The following is an 18,280-nucleotide window of genomic DNA, read 5'->3' on the forward strand; positions in this document are numbered from 1 at the left end:
CTCTGCCAGCCACTCGAATTATTCTTTTTTATCAGTCTCTACAGAATACTGATATAGGCCCATTGCATATATAAACTGGTAGTAGTGAATACGTCAATCAACGGGTGGATCTGACCACCAAATAACCATAAGATCAGCAAATGTCAGTAAATCAGGATCAACCAATTGATGGACCACCTGAAAGGGTGTTTTAAATTAAGGAGTTGTTTTTGGCATGAAAAATCACATTACCCCGGATTCCATATGAATTAGAATCCTTAGCTGTGTTTGGTAGTCTGTAATTGAAATTCATTAGAATCCAAAAATTATTTTTGACTGCATAGTAATTGAAATGTATTGAATTTTATAGTACACCCACACGAACCTGAATTTGATTAAGTAAATCAGCATTAATAGCCCAAATTAGTATGTATATGTAACATATGAAAGAATAATTCTAATAAGCCCGTTGAAATATATACTTTGGCCAAAAATGAAAAAATTGCAAGCTTCAAATGGACCACGAATGTAAGGATCTCAAACAACGTGACTTGTCAATTTTTTTAACCACCCATCGTTTAGCTAACGTTTGGACACTTTCGATCATTCTATTAGTGTGATTTACTAATGTGGCAATTAATTGGATTTTTCGGAAGAGTAATTAGCGTGATATGTGTACGGTGGATTAGTAGCATAGCGACACCCTGGTTATTTCCATGACTCTTCTACCTTTAAAAAGGAAGCCAAATTTCCATTTACTACTGATTCTCACACCAATTGAGTGCAAAATAGATTGATTTCAAAAGACATCCAAAAGCAACTTTCCATTTCACACCAATTCATTCCAACCAAACAACCTTAATTTCTCATATGCACACTAATTCACACTTGCCAAACAAATGACCACTAATTGTAGCTTCTATTTTTCTTGAATCTCTCTCTCTTCTTTTTTTTTTTTTTCCTTGATCTCTCCAATGGGCAAGAGGTACCTCACTGATTAGATGGTCCAGATCAGTTACCACAGGCACCAATCAACAGTTTGTACTGTTAAAGTGCAACATTTATAAACGTGCACCAACTCAAAATCTTGTTACAATGTTCCTAAATAAATCTATCAAGCTAGATTTAATCAATATGAATAATATACAAATACAAGGAAAAAAAATACACCTCATTTTTAAGATCAGACTGCCCAACGAGACTGCTATTCCTGAATGTAAGTAAGATTTTTGTTGTGCTTTCTCTTGTAACTTGCAAGGGGTCCACCAATGCAACAGACAGAAAATCAACTCTAACACATCCTCGTTTATGAAATGTTAATCCTCTTCTTAATCTCAATCGAAAGAATGCAAAAACAAGTTTCAAAATAAATAATATTAATAATAATAGTAGTAATAAATCAGACAGGTTAGAAGTTTGATTAACAAGCCAATGTGGGGATTACTCAGGATATCCACCACGAATGGCTAGGATCAAGACAAGCTCATGATTTTCAACTCGCAAGAAATCTCATAAGAAAATGAGAAATTTGTCTTAAAAATATATAATAGAAATCAAATGAAGATAGAATATTATTCAAATTGATGCCTTTCAGATTCAATCAAATGCATTTAAGTTGATGCTACTGTCCAAGACAAAGCTGTTGATACTCTGGCGGCGTATCCATTTATAGCCACGTGTGCAGCCGCTATACACATGGCATACATGTGGCCCAGTCCCAAGCCATTCAAATATTGGGGCTGACAGTATATGGGTCATGACCAAAGGAACTACATTAGATCAAAGGTCACGGAAAACATAGTGGTCCAAAATTCCATAATCAAAACAGGATATTAGGAGTCCATTGAATCTGATTTCTGGGATATGACCATCGACACAGCGTCCAATGTTACAGATCGTTTGGATTGTGATCGATGCATACCATGTGTATAGTAGCAGGGTGCAAGCATGTGCATAGTCATATTTCTCCGGCGTATGAAATACATACCGATGTGTCATTGTATACACATGTAAATTTGGAGAGACATTGATTACCAGTGGGCCACCACATTAATATCCCTTCGTCCAAACAGGCACAGAGTATACCAATGTCCCCAAGGCAAACGAGGGAACAACTGTGAGTGCAACATAGACAGCTGCTCTCCATGGGCATTTGCTATGAGCCATAGCATAGACCTCAGCGACGAAGGTAGAAACAGTGCTTAAACAACCTAAGAACCCAAGCTGAATGCCATTCACAATGATTTCACACCGCTTCGTGTTAACCTGCGTAGTGCAAAAACCAGCATTTGCCTTAGTTACTCAAATATCCAAAAAACAAAAAACAAAAAACGAAACCTTAGTCATAGGAGAACCCACTTTTCCCATAGTTCAAAAACCAAAAAACTCGACTCGACTGGAAGACTAGACCGAATCAAACTCATCTCGACTCGGTATATTAATAGTTATATAAATTATTTTGTATTCTGGTTTGCTATTAAGCTTGTTGGTCATTACTAAAACACTGTGGGCTGGTAGCATATTAGCCCACTTTGGAAACAGGTCGTGAGTTCGAGTTTTGACGCTAAGATTATTTGTTATTTTGTCAAAATAGCAGCTGAATGCGTGAGTAATTCAGTCAAGTCATGTTATGTCAATCGAGTTTATAATGAGTCTGTCAAGACTCATCCGAGTCACTCTTGTCGGCAAGTTTCCTAGAACTCAATCAAAATCTTGCCAAATTGAGCTGACTCGGTCGAGTTTTGGAATTATGTTTTGTCCCATCTTGATCAGAGGGCTAGAAGGTGGTGGCCCCTGCACGACTTTACTCACATAACAATATCCCACACTGTAATTACAATGTGGGATATTTTTGCAGCCATGCAATCTTTTGCAGTCACCACAGTAGCATCCTTCTCAAGTAGTGGTCACACCTTATAGCTGTCTGATCAAAGGTTGGATGGTTGTTCAAGGACACTTCAAGTGTGAGCATTTCATAAGCATGCAGGCATCTTACTGCTTTCTTTGTTGTGGCCAGTGCTGCCATAAGACAAGCTGCAATTACATTAGCAAGGAGAGTCCCAAACGGGACCCACTTCATCGATCCCTTCCTTCCTAACCCTCGACCATTGAGCCGGGCGAGGAACCACCGAGCCCACACACCTAGAGGCCCGACGATGCAGGCCAACCACAATTGGGCACTGCTCTTATCAGCTTCCAATCGGGTCTTCAGCAATGCCCCACTCATAGCCCATAACAAGGCCAGCATCAATACCAACACCAACAAGGCTACCAAGTGGCGCTTGCAACTATCCACCTTCCATCTAACCAAATTCCTCACGCCAAGTCGACTCAAAAGCCATCGAAAACCTCTGGCAGTCCAAACCCCGAAACCGATGAAAAAATATACAATCCCCGTATCTAGCAACAATAGCAAGTATTACTGTAAATAGCAAATATTACTGTAAATACATACTGGTGAAAGTGCATTTTGATCCATGCAATATCATAAGTTCAGGGCCTGTTTGGTAGACGCCTAAAAATGGGTTCATCTCATTTTAGTTAATTGTAATTATGTATTAGAGATTATGATTGTTGGCAAAATTCTAAAACTCGCTGACACAACTCAAGTAGGCAGGATTTCGAGCTGTCACCGTGAAACTCACTCCTAACTTGGTGAGCCTCATTGAGTCAGACAGCTAACTAGGTCAACCCAGGCCAAGCCACTTGGTTAAAGCCTGGTCTAACCTTTAATCTGATTTGGAACTGTGACTCATGCCTTGAAACCAAGAGGCTCTACCCATGCACCACATGACATCGTTCCAAGCTTTTTTAGCTGTTTTATATTACTCATGCTATAATAACTATATTAAATTTCTATAAACTCTTATAGAAAAGATCGAGTCAAGTAAAGACTTGGCTGAGTCTTCGAGCCAACTCGACTTGGTTGGACATCGAGTCGAGCTCTAGGGTTTTTACTCTGAATGTTGGTTATCAAGATTATTTTTCTTGGGCTGCGTGCCCTTTAGTAGGAAATGAGAGTTTTTTGCTTGCCTTCTGGAAAAAAATAATAATAATAACAAAGAATATGACCTCTAATACATAGTTGCAATAAACTAAAATTAGAGGAACAAAATTTCAGCATCTACCAAAAAGGCCACTAGATTTCATTGAAGTGAACCAATGACCTTCAGATACAAAAGAAATGGACAGCTATAAACTATTTTTCTAGCCATCCATTTGTTCTGCACATTATGAAACATCTGACTAGGATGGCCTGATTATTATGGATAAAAAGATCAAAACAGACTGGCCCACTTCAAGGAAAGCTTAGATCTCACAAATGCGCGGTATTAGCCGTGGTCTAGATATGTATGGGTTTGGCAAACATTGTGAAAATCTACAATCTGCACCAATACATATCATGATATCTGTTATGGGCCTCACTGCAGTCAGGTAGAAACATGGGCAGCAATCCAAACTGTTCAAAATTGGCACAATTTAGATAATCCAAATGCCCGGACCGGGACTACCGTCGCAAGTGGGGGATCAGTTTCCCATATTATTTTTATTGTCCATTCGGAGAACACCGTAAATAAGGGTCATTTTAGGCCTTGTTTGGTTGCTTCCTAAAAATGAGTTCATCTTATTTTAATTAACAGCAATTACGTATCAGACATCATCGATTTTAAGTAGCATCCAAACACGACCTTTGTCTTTTTAATGTGGTCCATCCATGTCAGGGGCCACTAGTTGGGACCCAGGTAAGTATCCAAATTGCCAGACTCAAAAGCACAGATTGTGACTCATCATACAACAGTTCTTCACTAGATGGAGAATGACATGGTCAGAGATGTAGTGTCAACAGATCGTTTTCATATCTGTGGGTCTGGATTTCAGTCAAAGTGGTCCGACCATATCATTGTCCTTGTTGTGTTTCACTTTACCTATGATATAACCAACAATGGAAACCACCCATCGGCCATCTGCAGACAACTCCAGCATTTTCTGATTCCAACCACTGAAAGTGGTGAGGCTGCCCAGGAATCCTGTGGTCAGTCCAATGGCTACCAGATCAGAGACACGGCTTATGTTTGCTTTGAACACGACACCCAGCCAGCCCATCAAGAAAGAACCCACCTAAAGGAAAACACAAACACATGAATATATACATTGTAATGTGAAAAAGGCCAACGCCTCAACAGATGCCTTTACTCTCTATTCCCCAGAATCTTGAGGCATTGTACTGGTGACTGGAACCTAGCAAGGGTTGGAACCACATAGGCGATGGCCAGAATTTGCAGCACCCATATGATAGTAATTATTCCATCAATTCAGTCCAACAAATACGAACTGGCTATTGACTTTCCCTTTGTCATACGGTTAGGATTGTTTAAATGGGATAACTTCTGGCCCATGGCGGATTCCATTACAGCTCCTGAGCAGTTCAACCACTGTGCACCCACTGCAAGATCCCAATACAATTTTAGGTGTTCTTGAGGAAAGGTCTTCCTTACAACACTACAACTAGTTGTGGCATGGGGCCCGCCGTGGTGTACTTTGCCATCTAATAGGTCTAAGAGGGTTGGCCCATAATGAAAAAATGATGCCCCATAAAGCATGATGATTCAACCATCATTTGTTTACCACATGATTTTGGTGGTTTTTGGGTGGTAATCCATTGTTTTCTATCATCATTCCTGCATGACGATTGGATCATCCTTATTTTTGGGCCACCCATTTTCATGGTGCAACGACCCTGGTGGATGGATTAAAAGACAAACATACACCATGGTGGGCCCCAGACAGTTATTTGCGCACTTTTTCATCTACAAATAGTTGGATGTGAGACCTTCCCACCTACAGAGAGAGAGAGAGAGAGAGAGAGAGAGAGAGAGAGAGAGAGAGTACTGACAATGTTAGATGGGAGGTCAAGGTAAAAAGCCGTTCCATCTGCTGTAAGGCCAGAGACGTTAGGGCCAAACAACTTTTGTAGTATATACCTCAACAATACCTAGTGATAAATAAAAGCCATGCATATCACAATTAGTCTCTCACAAAATATGCAGATGTAGATAGGGCAATATTAGGAGTGTTATCATATTGTCTGTTGGTCTTAACTCTTAAATCAGTAACCATGCTTCCACAAACACACAAGTTTGAGTACCGAGATCAATGACGAATCATATAGAACATTTAGGGTGCATTTGGAAACACTATCAGTTTGTATTTCAAGAATTAGTCTAATAGGTGGAAAAAACCAAATTGAAATTAGTGTTCTCGGTTGAGGATTGGGCTCCAAATTGCAACTACATCCCTTTCAAGCTGGAGATGATAGGAAATAACTTCAATTTGAGGACTGATTCCTAATTATACCAGGAAACATCATTAGTTGTGCCCTTTCCTCTTAAACAGAATGTTCACAACTCAATGTCAATGATTGTGAATCGAACACAACCATTGTGCAAGATTTGTGATTAAAGGATTGGAAGACAATTTCTGAATTTCTACTGTGCAAATAGATATTTTTTGAACTCGAGCCTTTTGAGATTTACCGAACACAACCATTATAAATTCCATTGCATGTGAAGCCTCACAAGTTATGACCAGAGCTCTACTTAGGTGTTCCTAGGTTTGAGTTCTGGGTTCCAAATAATTCCAACGTCTCCAATAGATGAAAAATCCATAACAGGAGGTTCTAGACTTTGCAAAATTAGTTTATGAAGCTTGTTGGGTTCAAGCCCCTGGCTCATTTGGACGGGTATCCGTGTTGTACCACGAAATGCGGATCATTGCAATTAAATTATCAAAAGAAGGGTTTTCAACAGTTAGTTAATGCTTGATATCAATGACAGTGAACAAGGATAGAAAGATTTAGGTTGCTCTACAATTACGGACGGTTGGGATGTCCATGTCTTCAATTTAGATGTTTAGATGATCAAGAATTTTCAATCTAGATGGTTGGATTTTTTGGATAACTAATCTATACCCTTGGATGGAGTTGAATTTCAATGGTCAGAAATAGCACCATTTGTGGTTACCATTCGATCATCGGATGGTCCTGCATCACCAAACCTAACATGTCCACAGAAAGATTAAAAGATTTTGATCGAAGGGAAGAGCCAAGGGATAACACATTTGAGTAATGATCATAATGCCATCACTATCGGAAAACAATTAGGGGATATCAGTCCATCCACAATATTGGATCAAATGATATGAAAACACAAGTTCAGTTAGCTATTATTTGTAAATTCTATTAAGTACAAACATCCACATCTGCCATAACTTTCACATAAATGCATGTCTTATTTCTCAAAATTATTGCTTCACATTGTGTTTAGTCACAAAAGTGTTGATTTCGCCCCTATGTAAAATTACAAGACTACCCCTGCTCTCAACATACATCATGAATAAACATGCATGCTTTTCTCTTCACAGACTGTAGTACTAAAATTATAGATGTTTGCCCCTTATATCCTCAGAGATGTAGAAATGCGAAATGAGACACAAAATGAAAGATGTGTAAACAAAAAGAAAGAAACAGAAACAGAAAAAGAAACAAAACAACATGTGTATGTGGTTGAGCAAAAGTGACCCATTGATGTGGAATGAGGAATGGTAGAATTAGTCCTTAAGATCTTTTATATTGTCATTGATTACTTTCAGAGTTAGAGAAAAAAGTAAAATCTTATGGGTGATGATTAGACCTTTCTCTTTCTTAGCATTTAAAGACTTGATTCAATAATCAGAACTTTGATTATGATGAATGCTTGAGCCTTGTGCAAATAACACATTGATCAAAGGGAGGCCCAATCAGACATTCATCTCTAATTTTAGCCCAATCAGACTGTTCATCTTTGATGTTGGTTGAATTTGGTCCCACCATTAATTGTCAATCCCTCTTAAAAGTCATTGGAGTTTATTATCCTAACCATCCAATAGTTGATAGGAGAATGAAAGATGCATATTGATTATAATAGAGGTCCAGTCATTGATTTGGACTATACATGAAGTGGGGTCCACTGGGAAGAGAATGACAGGTATTGGACATTAGGGAGATGAGAAAACAACAGTGAGAATAACATATGGAATGAACTAAGCTTATAAGTCTAATTAAGCTTCTGAAGATTAAGAAAACAATTCATTATACATGCATAATAACTGAATATCATAATTCTAATGAACCATCCAAAAGTCATCTTCCAATAATGCATTATTAATGTAAAGATTTTTTGACTCCATGATGAGCGATCGAAATGGGGTCTCAAAGTTAATGTAGGCTGCCCAAATTGGTAGCTTGTTATAATCTGTAAAATATAGTTATATCTCTATTGTAATGTGATTTTGCATGAATCAACATGACAATTTTCAAAAATAAATAAAGCAATTAAAAATGTGAAGTGGACTTTCTTTTTCCTTGACTGGTGAATGTGAAGTAGCATTTGAAGATAATTGAATGTAGCTTGCTGTGAAATTTTTGACCAAATTGGAAAATCCAAATGGCCTAACATGACTGTCTATAACCATCAAAAGGGCGCTATGGCTTTGATTATGGCATTTACACCAAAACGAAGCATCAGACAAGGGCACAATACCCATTTTGAAGTGTCAAGATAACATAGCAAGAGAGTCTATATATAGTATGTTTGATAAGAACAATTCTAACAGTACAGCCGATAAAAAAAATATGGAAGCTTACCCCCAAAATTCCAAAAACAGCTAAATGAAAAAGGCATGATATGTACTCCAACAACCAAGGAGCTTGTTTCTGATTAACCTGTGATAAAAAGCTAAAATTGAGATACCTGCTCATTTTAATAACATTCAAGACTTGTAATCAGCATGGCTTTGAAAGATTCCAGTGCACAGCATGACAGCCACCATGTGGTGCCTGGTTCCCAGGTTTGATGGCATATGTGTCAGATATTTAGGCCATTCATTGGGTAGTATGCACCGTGAATATGCCATATACCAGAAATCAGGATAATACACTCATCACATTAGCAACGTGTACTGAATTTGTACTCTTGGACTTCTTTTTGTTAACCGTCCATTTTTCTGATACATACTTGATCTGCCTGATCAGCTAAACAACATTATTTTTCGTCCAACAAATGTTCCCAGCATCCAACATTATTCTTGTTCCCGACCTGTGACACATGCTGTCTGACATGGGAACTGAGCACCGAATGCCAGCTGCCATTCCCAGAATCTATAAAAACCCAATCAACAGTACACAATACAAATTTAAAGTTTGTAACACTGCAGGAAACAAATTTAAAGTTATATTGGTGATAATCAATGGCATCAAGAAGCTACTTCAAGCCTAGGTGCAGCCTTCGATGGAGAAACCATGCATTGTCAAAGCCTCTACATCCTTGTGAGGATGCAACTACCAAGAGGACTAGGTAAATAGTCCTAAGATTATAAGAATACCTCTCCCAAATGTGGTGTTCTTAGTTAAAAATACACTCGTTGCTGACAACTAATTAGTATTTTTCGAAGGCGATTGAAGATGTACAAAACCACTTGCAAATAATCAACAACCTTTATCTATGCTCTAAAGCCTGATCATGTATGCTCTTTCAAGTTCAGCTTGAGAGAAAAATGACTGCAATTTTAGGGTGCTGCTACTTGCTCATCATGAATCTACATCATCAAAATCCTACGGTTCTCTTTATCGACCTGAATGTTCACATTTTAATTTTGGTTGTGCATCCAAATGCACGCTTCTATTTGCATTTTCCTTGTGTTGTCAACTAGAAATCAGCAATCTCATTAATTACATCCAAAAATAATGATTGGATCCCTGCAAAGCTGAAGTAAGATCCGAATCCTACATGCAGACGCAAATATGTGGGAATTTGGGGCCCCCCATAAGGTTGGCCCAGTGTGTTTGTGCCATGGCCCAGAGATCAGGCTAGTCCATAGGCTACACCAATGTCTAGAAAAGGGAGGTTCAAAGATTGATCATTAGTTCCCGTTCAACATAAAGGTAAGGCCCACCTGATAGTGGACCCAACCTAGTTGTCCGATTAAAACAATTCATAGTTTGCTATAAATTTGGCCAATTCTACTCATTGAATAGTTATCCCTTGTTGTACCCTACTTCAGGCTATTCTGAAAGAGCCAATACGAGGGCAACATGTGGCATTGCACACGGAATAGGAAGTGGATAAAAAGATCTTCAAAGATTTTGAGCGTTTTTTGTAGGATTACAGTTGGCATAAATCTAATTATCCACGTCAGTGGATGTTCGACGGAGTGTTGTGGTCGACATACAAGAAATGTGGTCAAGCTGTTCAAGATATAAAAGGTGACCGAAGGCAAAAAAACCTTGATCGACAGAAGTGAAACAAGCAGCCGAGAAGTGTTCATAAGTAGAACGGACAGAGGGAAACGTGTCAAAGAAAGACAAAAGCATTTGGAAAACTACGTGGCAATGGTTCAAATGCCATATTAAAGAGAGAAACATCTAGAAGAATTAATATTACACGTCATCAGACAATCACAAAAGAAGGATCTAGAGAGACTTTTCGACTGTTGTAACCATTGCAGTAATGGAGGAAGGATCTGGAAGAATAAGCTGCAGTAGAAATCTATAAATGGTATAGGAATGTGACAGAGAACAACAACAATCAATCAAATCTATCAATTTATCTTTTATCTAAGCTTATCTTAGGAGTGATGATAATTCTTAGGCATAATCTTTAGATGTAATCCAAGTCTATGCTCATACGCTAGATTTGTTCTTTATCCAATATCAAGGAGCTCTTTTAAGAGACGCATTGTTGCAGTTGCTCCTAGTGACCGATTGTGAGTTTTTCCTTTTGTTTGATTTGCACTGGTATTCTAAAAGTTCTTTCTTATAGAAAGCACAAAGTAAACCATCTTCAGATGAAGAACCCCACCCTCCAATTATTGCCTAATCATTATCAAATTCTATAAGTGGTTGAGTAAGCAACTGATCTTCTTAGAATCTAGTTATATACGTTCATATTGGACGTATTTGCTTATTTTGGCGCCTGGGGTCAAAGTTGATTAGTTTGAATCAAGCCGTTGTATCGATTTTGGCACGCCCACACAACAGAAAATAAACCGAGTGCCAAACAATCCGTAAGGCCATAAATTAACCTAATTCACTATTCTATTCCACTTAAAATTTTGAAATTTACGAATCCTTGAGCCATAAATTCACTCAAAATTGGGAGATCTACATCTATGATGAAATATTGAACTCAAGAAGATGCAAACATAAGACCAAGAGTAATGATTGAGGTAGATTTACAGTAAACTGAAAGAATCAATTCAATGAACTCTGCAAATTGATGCCACAATCTAACGAACTAAAAGAGAGTCATACTAAGCAAATTGGATACGTGAGAAACAGAGAATCAAGAATTGAACCTAACAACTATGGGCCAGCCTAATTTGCAGGCCAGGGTGCACACACAAATCTTCTGCATGAGTACCAAACTAGCACATGTGCCCATGACTACTGTACTAATCATAGTATGTGAGTAGAGACCCCTTGCATTGATCTAATAATATATACTGATTTAAGCATTTTCCACCAAAGAAACCAACAGTTTCTAATCTAAGAACAGGGGTGTGTGTGTGTGTGTGTGTGTGTGTGTGAGGTTCTATGAGGTTGACCTCATGGGAGCTTCCCATGAGGTCAAGCTTTGTGGGCCCCACTGTAATCCGTGTCAAATATCGACACCATCAATTAGAGGCACCCTTCCATGGTGGGCCATGGGCAAATCAGGCCAATCCATGACTTAGGTGGGTACCCACCATTGGAACCTTCCTGATTGTTTATAAGGCCCACTGAGATGTGGTTCAAACATCCAACTCATACATTGTGTGTGTTCCATTTGGATGAGGGGTCACACCAAATTTCAGGCCATTTCAAAACTCAGGTGGGCCCCACCAAGTGCTTTTAGATGTTTTAGGCATAATTTCACATGATTCTAGATTGTGTGGCCCAACTGAGTTCCAAATGCAGCTCATTTTTGGGACATCCCATGACCTAGTGTAGACCCACTAAATGCATGGTGTGGATGTCCAGAACACATCACGGTGGGGCCCATGGAGCTTGACCTCATGGGACATCCACATTGTGCATTTGGTGGGTACCACCAGAGCTTCCCATGAGGTTGATCTTTGTAAACCCCACCGTGATGGGTGCCGGACATCCACACCATGCATTTGGTGGGTCCCCTTTAGGTCATGGGATGCCTAAAAAAATAGTTGTATACGGAATTCAATTGGGCCACACCATCTAAAATAATGTGAAATCATGCCTAAAACATTTGAAATCACTTGGTGGGGCCCTCTGAGTTTTGGAATGGCCTAAAATTAGTTGTGAACCACATCCATGTGGGACACACAATAGTTGGGTTAGATGTCTAAACCAAATCTCAGTGGGCCATGGTGGGTCATGGGATGCCCAATCATTGATCCAGACCATTCGTTCAATAGTACCATGATGAGGTAGCAAGTGCAAAAATCACATTGATCAGATGATCCTAACCTTATGAATGAAGCCAATTTGTTCTAATAGTCTGTTTTTTTTTTTTTTTTTTTGAGACATAGATTACATAGTTAGAATCACCAAAGTGCTACTTTGGAATTATAAGCAATACAACGTGGGATCTATCGAATAGATGGTTCAAGATGACAATTGGACCTATTTTGTCACTCTGCTCAATCTTGACTATCCATTTTCCATGCTATTGATCAGATGCTTAGGATCATCCAATTGGTATGATTTTTGCACCATGGCTTGAATGGATGGTCTATATTGATGATTGAGAATCCCACGTGTCATTTAAAAGGTTTGGGGACATTGCTAATGCCCCCATCAGAACCCACACCTACACACACACATCCCCTAACCTTTTGAATACTATGTGGGAACCCAATCATTAATTGGGACTGATCATTGAACAGTACCATTCCGAGCAAGCCATGGTATAAGAATGACACCAATTCGATGATCCTAACCCTTTGAACTAGGCTAGTTTGCTAGAACTGTCCATTGTTTAAAAGCCATAGATCCCATTGTTAGACTCATTGAACTAAAGTGCTAATTTGAAATCATAAAGAATACAAAATGGGATCTATCGGCTAGATGTTTCAAATGATGATTGAACCTATTTTGTTTCTCCACTTAATCTTGAGAGTCGTGTTTAGGATCATCACGATTTTTTACACCATGGCCCCTCTAATTGTATGAAAGAGTGGACAGTTCAGATTGATGGTTAGGCATCCCACATGTCAATTAAAAAGCTTCAGGGACACTGGAAGTTGTAACGACCTCATGAAGGTGGGGTCGTTAGCAAAACGCATACATAAATACATACAAGGCCTACAACCATCTATGACAAGTAAAATACACGTACCATTAACTTACCTTGCCAGGTCCAGGTGTATTCTGCTTCTGCAAATCACTGCATTCATTGTCTCTTGAATATATGAAAGCATCGGATGAAAGAGGAGAAATAATTTCAGAAGTCATTGGTGACGTCGCCGACATAACATTCAGCATTGAAGTATCACAGATGTTGGACTGTATGATCAGATCAATAGGAATTGTCCCAACTCCATTCTCAATGGAATGCAATTCATTCACCTCAAACCGCAGGCTGCTACTTCTGCTACATCCATCATCCCCTGCTCGTGCAACGATCTCACTCTCAATATCCTCAAGTGCTTGTGTAGAAACCCCACGTGAGAAGCTTATTGAACCGTATCTCCATGAACCCGAATTGCCCAAACTACGAAATGATTCTTTCCTTGTTTCGATATTGTTTGCTTGATGGAATGAACTAGATGAATCTATCATTTCACGTCTACTAGATGATGATGAGACCAATTCAGGAGCACCATTGTATGGTCGAACTCTTTGGGATTCTCCATCTGTACCATTAGTACCAGATTCCATTGTCTTAGATGAAGTCCTGGTGCTGCAAAGACAAGAAAATGAGGTTATTGAAAGTACCCGCATGGAGTTTGCATTATGCCAAGAATCATGGAAGTAGAATTGCATGAATATAAGAGATGATTGATTGAATGCATGATGATGATCGTGTTCTGTTGCATTCACATGATGATTTTTCCTCTTCTATACATATGTAGATATCTTTATATCTATCTATCTGTGACACACATTAAATGAGAAATGCTCCTAGTTGCATTGAGACACTTAACAATTGAAACAATCACTCTAGACTTTCCATTGGATCCAACATAGTTCATGAGATACCATGCATATATCACAACATTCTGATTACAGTAACAATCTGATCATTAGTTTTTTTTTTTTCAATATGGACAGTCAACATTATTTACACAAAAATAGATCCATTAAAAAAATTCATAAACCTATTTGTTGGGTACCATCATAGATTGTTTATGATTCTAAAGAGTGACTTTTGTTGGGCAATCCTAACCATTCCACACATGGATCGTAAAAAGGATGGCCACTAAAATGAGGAGAAAGCAGGGATGGATTGGATCATCAAATCAGTGTGATTTTTGTTTAGTGGCCCATAAAACATGTTTTAGACTTAATAGACAGTCCAGATTGATCGATTGGACTTTCCCAGTGGCCAGATGCAACTATTGATCGGACTATCCCAGTGGCTAGATGCAACTAGAAACTCTCTCTCTCTCTCTCTCTCTCTCTCTCTCTCTCTCTCTCTCTCTCTCAGTGTGGTGGAAATAGTTGTTGGGGCCCAGAGTGATGTGTTGATGACAACCACTCCAACCATCATGCATGTCTTCCCTCGTTTGGCCATGGGTCCAAAAATCAAGGCAATCAATGACTCAGATGGGTAACACAAGTAGAAAAGGTTGAGAGGGAATGCCCACCCTTGATTCTTGCCACGCCCAACCAAACTCTCAAAATGGTCTGATTTTTTAGATTTGCCATCATCTGAGATAGATGTTTCAAATCAACGGATTGGATGACATATGAACAACATGGTGGGTCCTCTATGAGAATCAAGGGTAGGCGTCCATACTCAACTATGGTCGTTGGTGTGACCCATTTGAATCATGGATTAATCTGAATTTTGGGTGTCTCACCAAACAACACAGGGTGTCTGATGGTCAGAGTGGATTTCATCAACACATGACAGTGGGACCCACAAAAAAAAACTCGTTTGCACCACAATGTGATGAAAACGTTTGCACTAGATAATTTCCATATGTCATGTTATATATTCTGTTACATTCTAGTATATTATATGTGTCATGTGATGCATTTAATCAACCACTCTAAAAGCAAACAAACATAAGTCATAACAGTCATTAGCAAATAGTCCTTCAAATTTTTTTAATGCATGATGAGGAGGAATGACAATATGCAGATCACTCCTCATGGATAACATAGCAAACATGTCCGTTAATCAAGCACGTTGATCTTGTGGGCCACCATGTGGACTAGATACAGACCAAAATTGCAATGATCGGACAACTCCCACCACCCAGTTTTTGTTTACTGGTTGATTGTCGACCACTGTTCTAACTGTTCCTTTTGCAGGCTGCTTATCGGATGGCTACAGGAATCCGATCCACCCAATCTTTCGCATATGGCCCATCCAGCAGTGGCCGATGAGGACATTCCCGACTGCTAGACACGTTTGCCAGATGTACCAAGAAGAGAGAACTGCATAAGACTTCTACATAGGGACTTGCATATTAGCATTGATATATAGAGATTTATTTTCTGGATTTTCACGACATTGGTGAAGGAACTCAAACATCGAAACTATCCATTAGAATGGCCACTTTTCGATGGGCCATTGCCCAAAACCATATTTGATTGGATAATCCCAACCATGAAAACATTGCCTGTAATCTACATTGTGTGGACAATCAAAAAATAAAATTTGTGAAGGAATATGTAATTAGACTATACATTTTTGGCCTCCATGCAGGAATGGAGTTCCAACCACATCTTCAGAGAAGCAAATAAAGCCATAGATCTTTTGTCCGTGATTGTTGCATCCAGATCCACTGCTTGCAATGTGATTAAGTCACATCATCACAGACTGCATTTAATACAACAGTGCTGACAATGTCAACCATGATGTAGACCAATCACAATGCAGGAAAACAGATTTTTCTTGTTTGTTGCAAGCAGAGGATCAAAGGATCCGGATTCATGATTGTTAAATTCGTTGTTTTTGCTAAAAGCTTTGTTTCAACGCGACTCATTCGGCCCTGAGTCAAATCGCAACTCACCCGAGCCGGTGCTGAGTCGACCCAACTCACCCGAGTCAGGGGTGACTAGTGGCATTGAACCAGATTCCCCTGAGTTGGGGGTGACTCGTGCTATCCAACCGGATCAAATCCGACTTTGTCCGAGTTAACTCGGACGACTCGCTTCAGACCCGTACGAGTCTTAAGACCATGGCATGCAAGGCCAGAGCCCAGACATCTAGTTTTGTATAAGACCGGGGCTATTCATCTGACGTGGCACACCATGCATGATATATTACAAAAATGTCCTTAAAACCAAAACGAGTCGTGTGATGGGCTCTTCTTAGACACAACCCGGTCCAATTAACAAAAGGGAATTAGCCCACAGCCCAGCACTAGGCCTCTATTCCAACCCAAGGTGAGCCAGGCCCAAAAATCCGACGGGCCAACCTCACCCATTGACAGCCTTTGAAAAAAATGGATGGTCGGCCGGTATCTAACGTGCCCCTGTAGGAGGCGAATTGTGTACTGAGTAAACTCTGCGGGGCCCACCATTACGTATGTGTCATTATCCAAGCCGTCCATCCGTTTTTCCAGCTCATTTCAGGCCACGAATTCAAAACTGAAGCATATCCAAACCTCGAGTGGACCACACCGTAGAAAACAGTGGGGATGATGACGTCCACCGTTGAAACCTTCCTAGTTTGTCACCCAACCTATTCATAAGGTCACACAGATATGGATGAAAGGAAAACAAATATATCAGATTGATCCAAAACTCCTGTGGCCCCCAAGAAGCTTTCAACGGTTGGCATTCAATTCCCACTGTTTCCTATGGTGTGGTCCACTTGAGTATTGCATATGCTTCAATTCTCGGCTCATGACCTAAAATAAGCTGGAAAAACGGATGGACGGCGTGGATGAAAGACATACATCACGGTGGGCCCCAAAGGGTTTACTCACTGCGTAATCGCGCACGCACATGTGACCCACCCGACGCATGGACAAGACTGGCTTGTGGAATTATTTGATACTCGGCTGCTTAATACACTTGATATACAGATACACATAAATCGTACACGTGGCAAAATTAACTCAAACGAAACCAAGCAAATTACGGAACTCACAGCTGTCAGTCAAAGTCCGAAAATCAGATTCATTGAACAATCTGTAGCCTCTGATTACTGAAATGCTGGCGGTGGTGCCTCATCAGATGAATGGCCCGGATCCGTCGAAACTTGTTTTATGTTCCTGGAAAATAAAACCTAATCCAATCACAATCTAAATAACGGAACTCGAATTAAAATTAAAAAATTTTAAAAAGAAAATAGGAAAAACAAAGGGAGCTTTTCATGGATTCTCCAAAAGAAATAGTATCCGAAAAGGGAAGAGAAATGAATAGAATATCAGAAGCTGAAAAGGCAAGAACGAACCAAATGCCAGAGATCAGATGGTCCTGCTGCGTCGTGACTGTGGATATGATAAGTGGACGATGCGAGATCTCCGTACACGTGGAAGACGAGAAGGCCGCGTATGGATAGCTTCCCACAGTCGTCTTCAGCCTTTTATTTTATATAAAATACAGAGATGAAGCTTCGAAGAAGAGGTTGGAAAGGTGAGGAGAGGATTCTATTTTTGTCTTGAGATTTGTCAATTGCTACAGTACATCCCGACGTACTGGTCTTTTTTTAAAAAAACATATTTTACGTTGGGGCTATAACTGCTGTTGGATTTGTCGTCATGTTTCAATGATCCAGACCGTTTATTTGATGGGCCTCACCTTGGATGGAGTATTGTTACAAGAAAAATCTCAGATGGGATATTTATGATATCAGTAAGTATTTACTACATAAAGGGACCTGTTCCGCAATGACGTATGTGTTACGTACACACCGTCCATCCATTTTTCTATATCATTTTAGGACTTATCCCGAAAACGAGGTAAACCAACCTTAAAGTGAACCACGTCACATCCGTCATTGAAACCTTCTTAGTGCCCCACCATGACGCTTATTTGCCATCCAAACTGCTCGTAAGACATAGATATGTTTCAATGGAAAACACAAATATCAACTTGATTCAAAATACCCAGTGTTTTCTATGATAT

The 18,280-nt window shown here is 39.5% G+C and overlaps 1 protein-coding gene across 3 annotated transcripts; it reads right to left on the reverse strand.

The window, feature by feature from the left end:
• Positions 1 to 1,526: 1,526 nt before the first annotated feature.
• On the reverse strand, positions 1,527 to 17,877 carry LOC131235032 (fluoride export protein 1-like). 3 transcript variants are annotated; one of them, XM_058232117.1, is made up of 8 exons: positions 17,607 to 17,874; positions 17,301 to 17,424; positions 13,379 to 13,931; positions 8,660 to 8,737; positions 5,873 to 5,971; positions 4,905 to 5,097; positions 2,975 to 3,378; positions 1,527 to 2,244 (listed from the first exon to the last, which is right to left on the reverse strand). In XM_058232117.1, the coding sequence occupies exons 3-8, from the start codon at positions 13,907 to 13,909 to the stop codon at positions 2,029 to 2,031; spliced, it is 1,521 nt and encodes a 506-aa protein (XP_058088100.1). In that variant the 5' UTR covers positions 13,910 to 13,931; positions 17,301 to 17,424; positions 17,607 to 17,874; the 3' UTR covers positions 1,527 to 2,028. The 3 variants fall into 3 exon arrangements, with proteins under 3 accessions (XP_058088100.1, XP_058088101.1, XP_058088102.1); XM_058232118.1 differs by having other exon boundaries at positions 17,301 to 17,454; XM_058232119.1 differs by lacking the exon at positions 17,301 to 17,424 and having other exon boundaries at positions 17,607 to 17,877.
• Positions 17,878 to 18,280: the final 403 nt, after the last annotated feature.

The sequence above is a fragment of the Magnolia sinica genome, chromosome 19 (genome assembly GCF_029962835.1).
Source record: "Magnolia sinica isolate HGM2019 chromosome 19, MsV1, whole genome shotgun sequence".
NCBI lineage: Eukaryota > Viridiplantae > Streptophyta > Magnoliopsida > Magnoliales > Magnoliaceae > Magnolia > Magnolia sinica.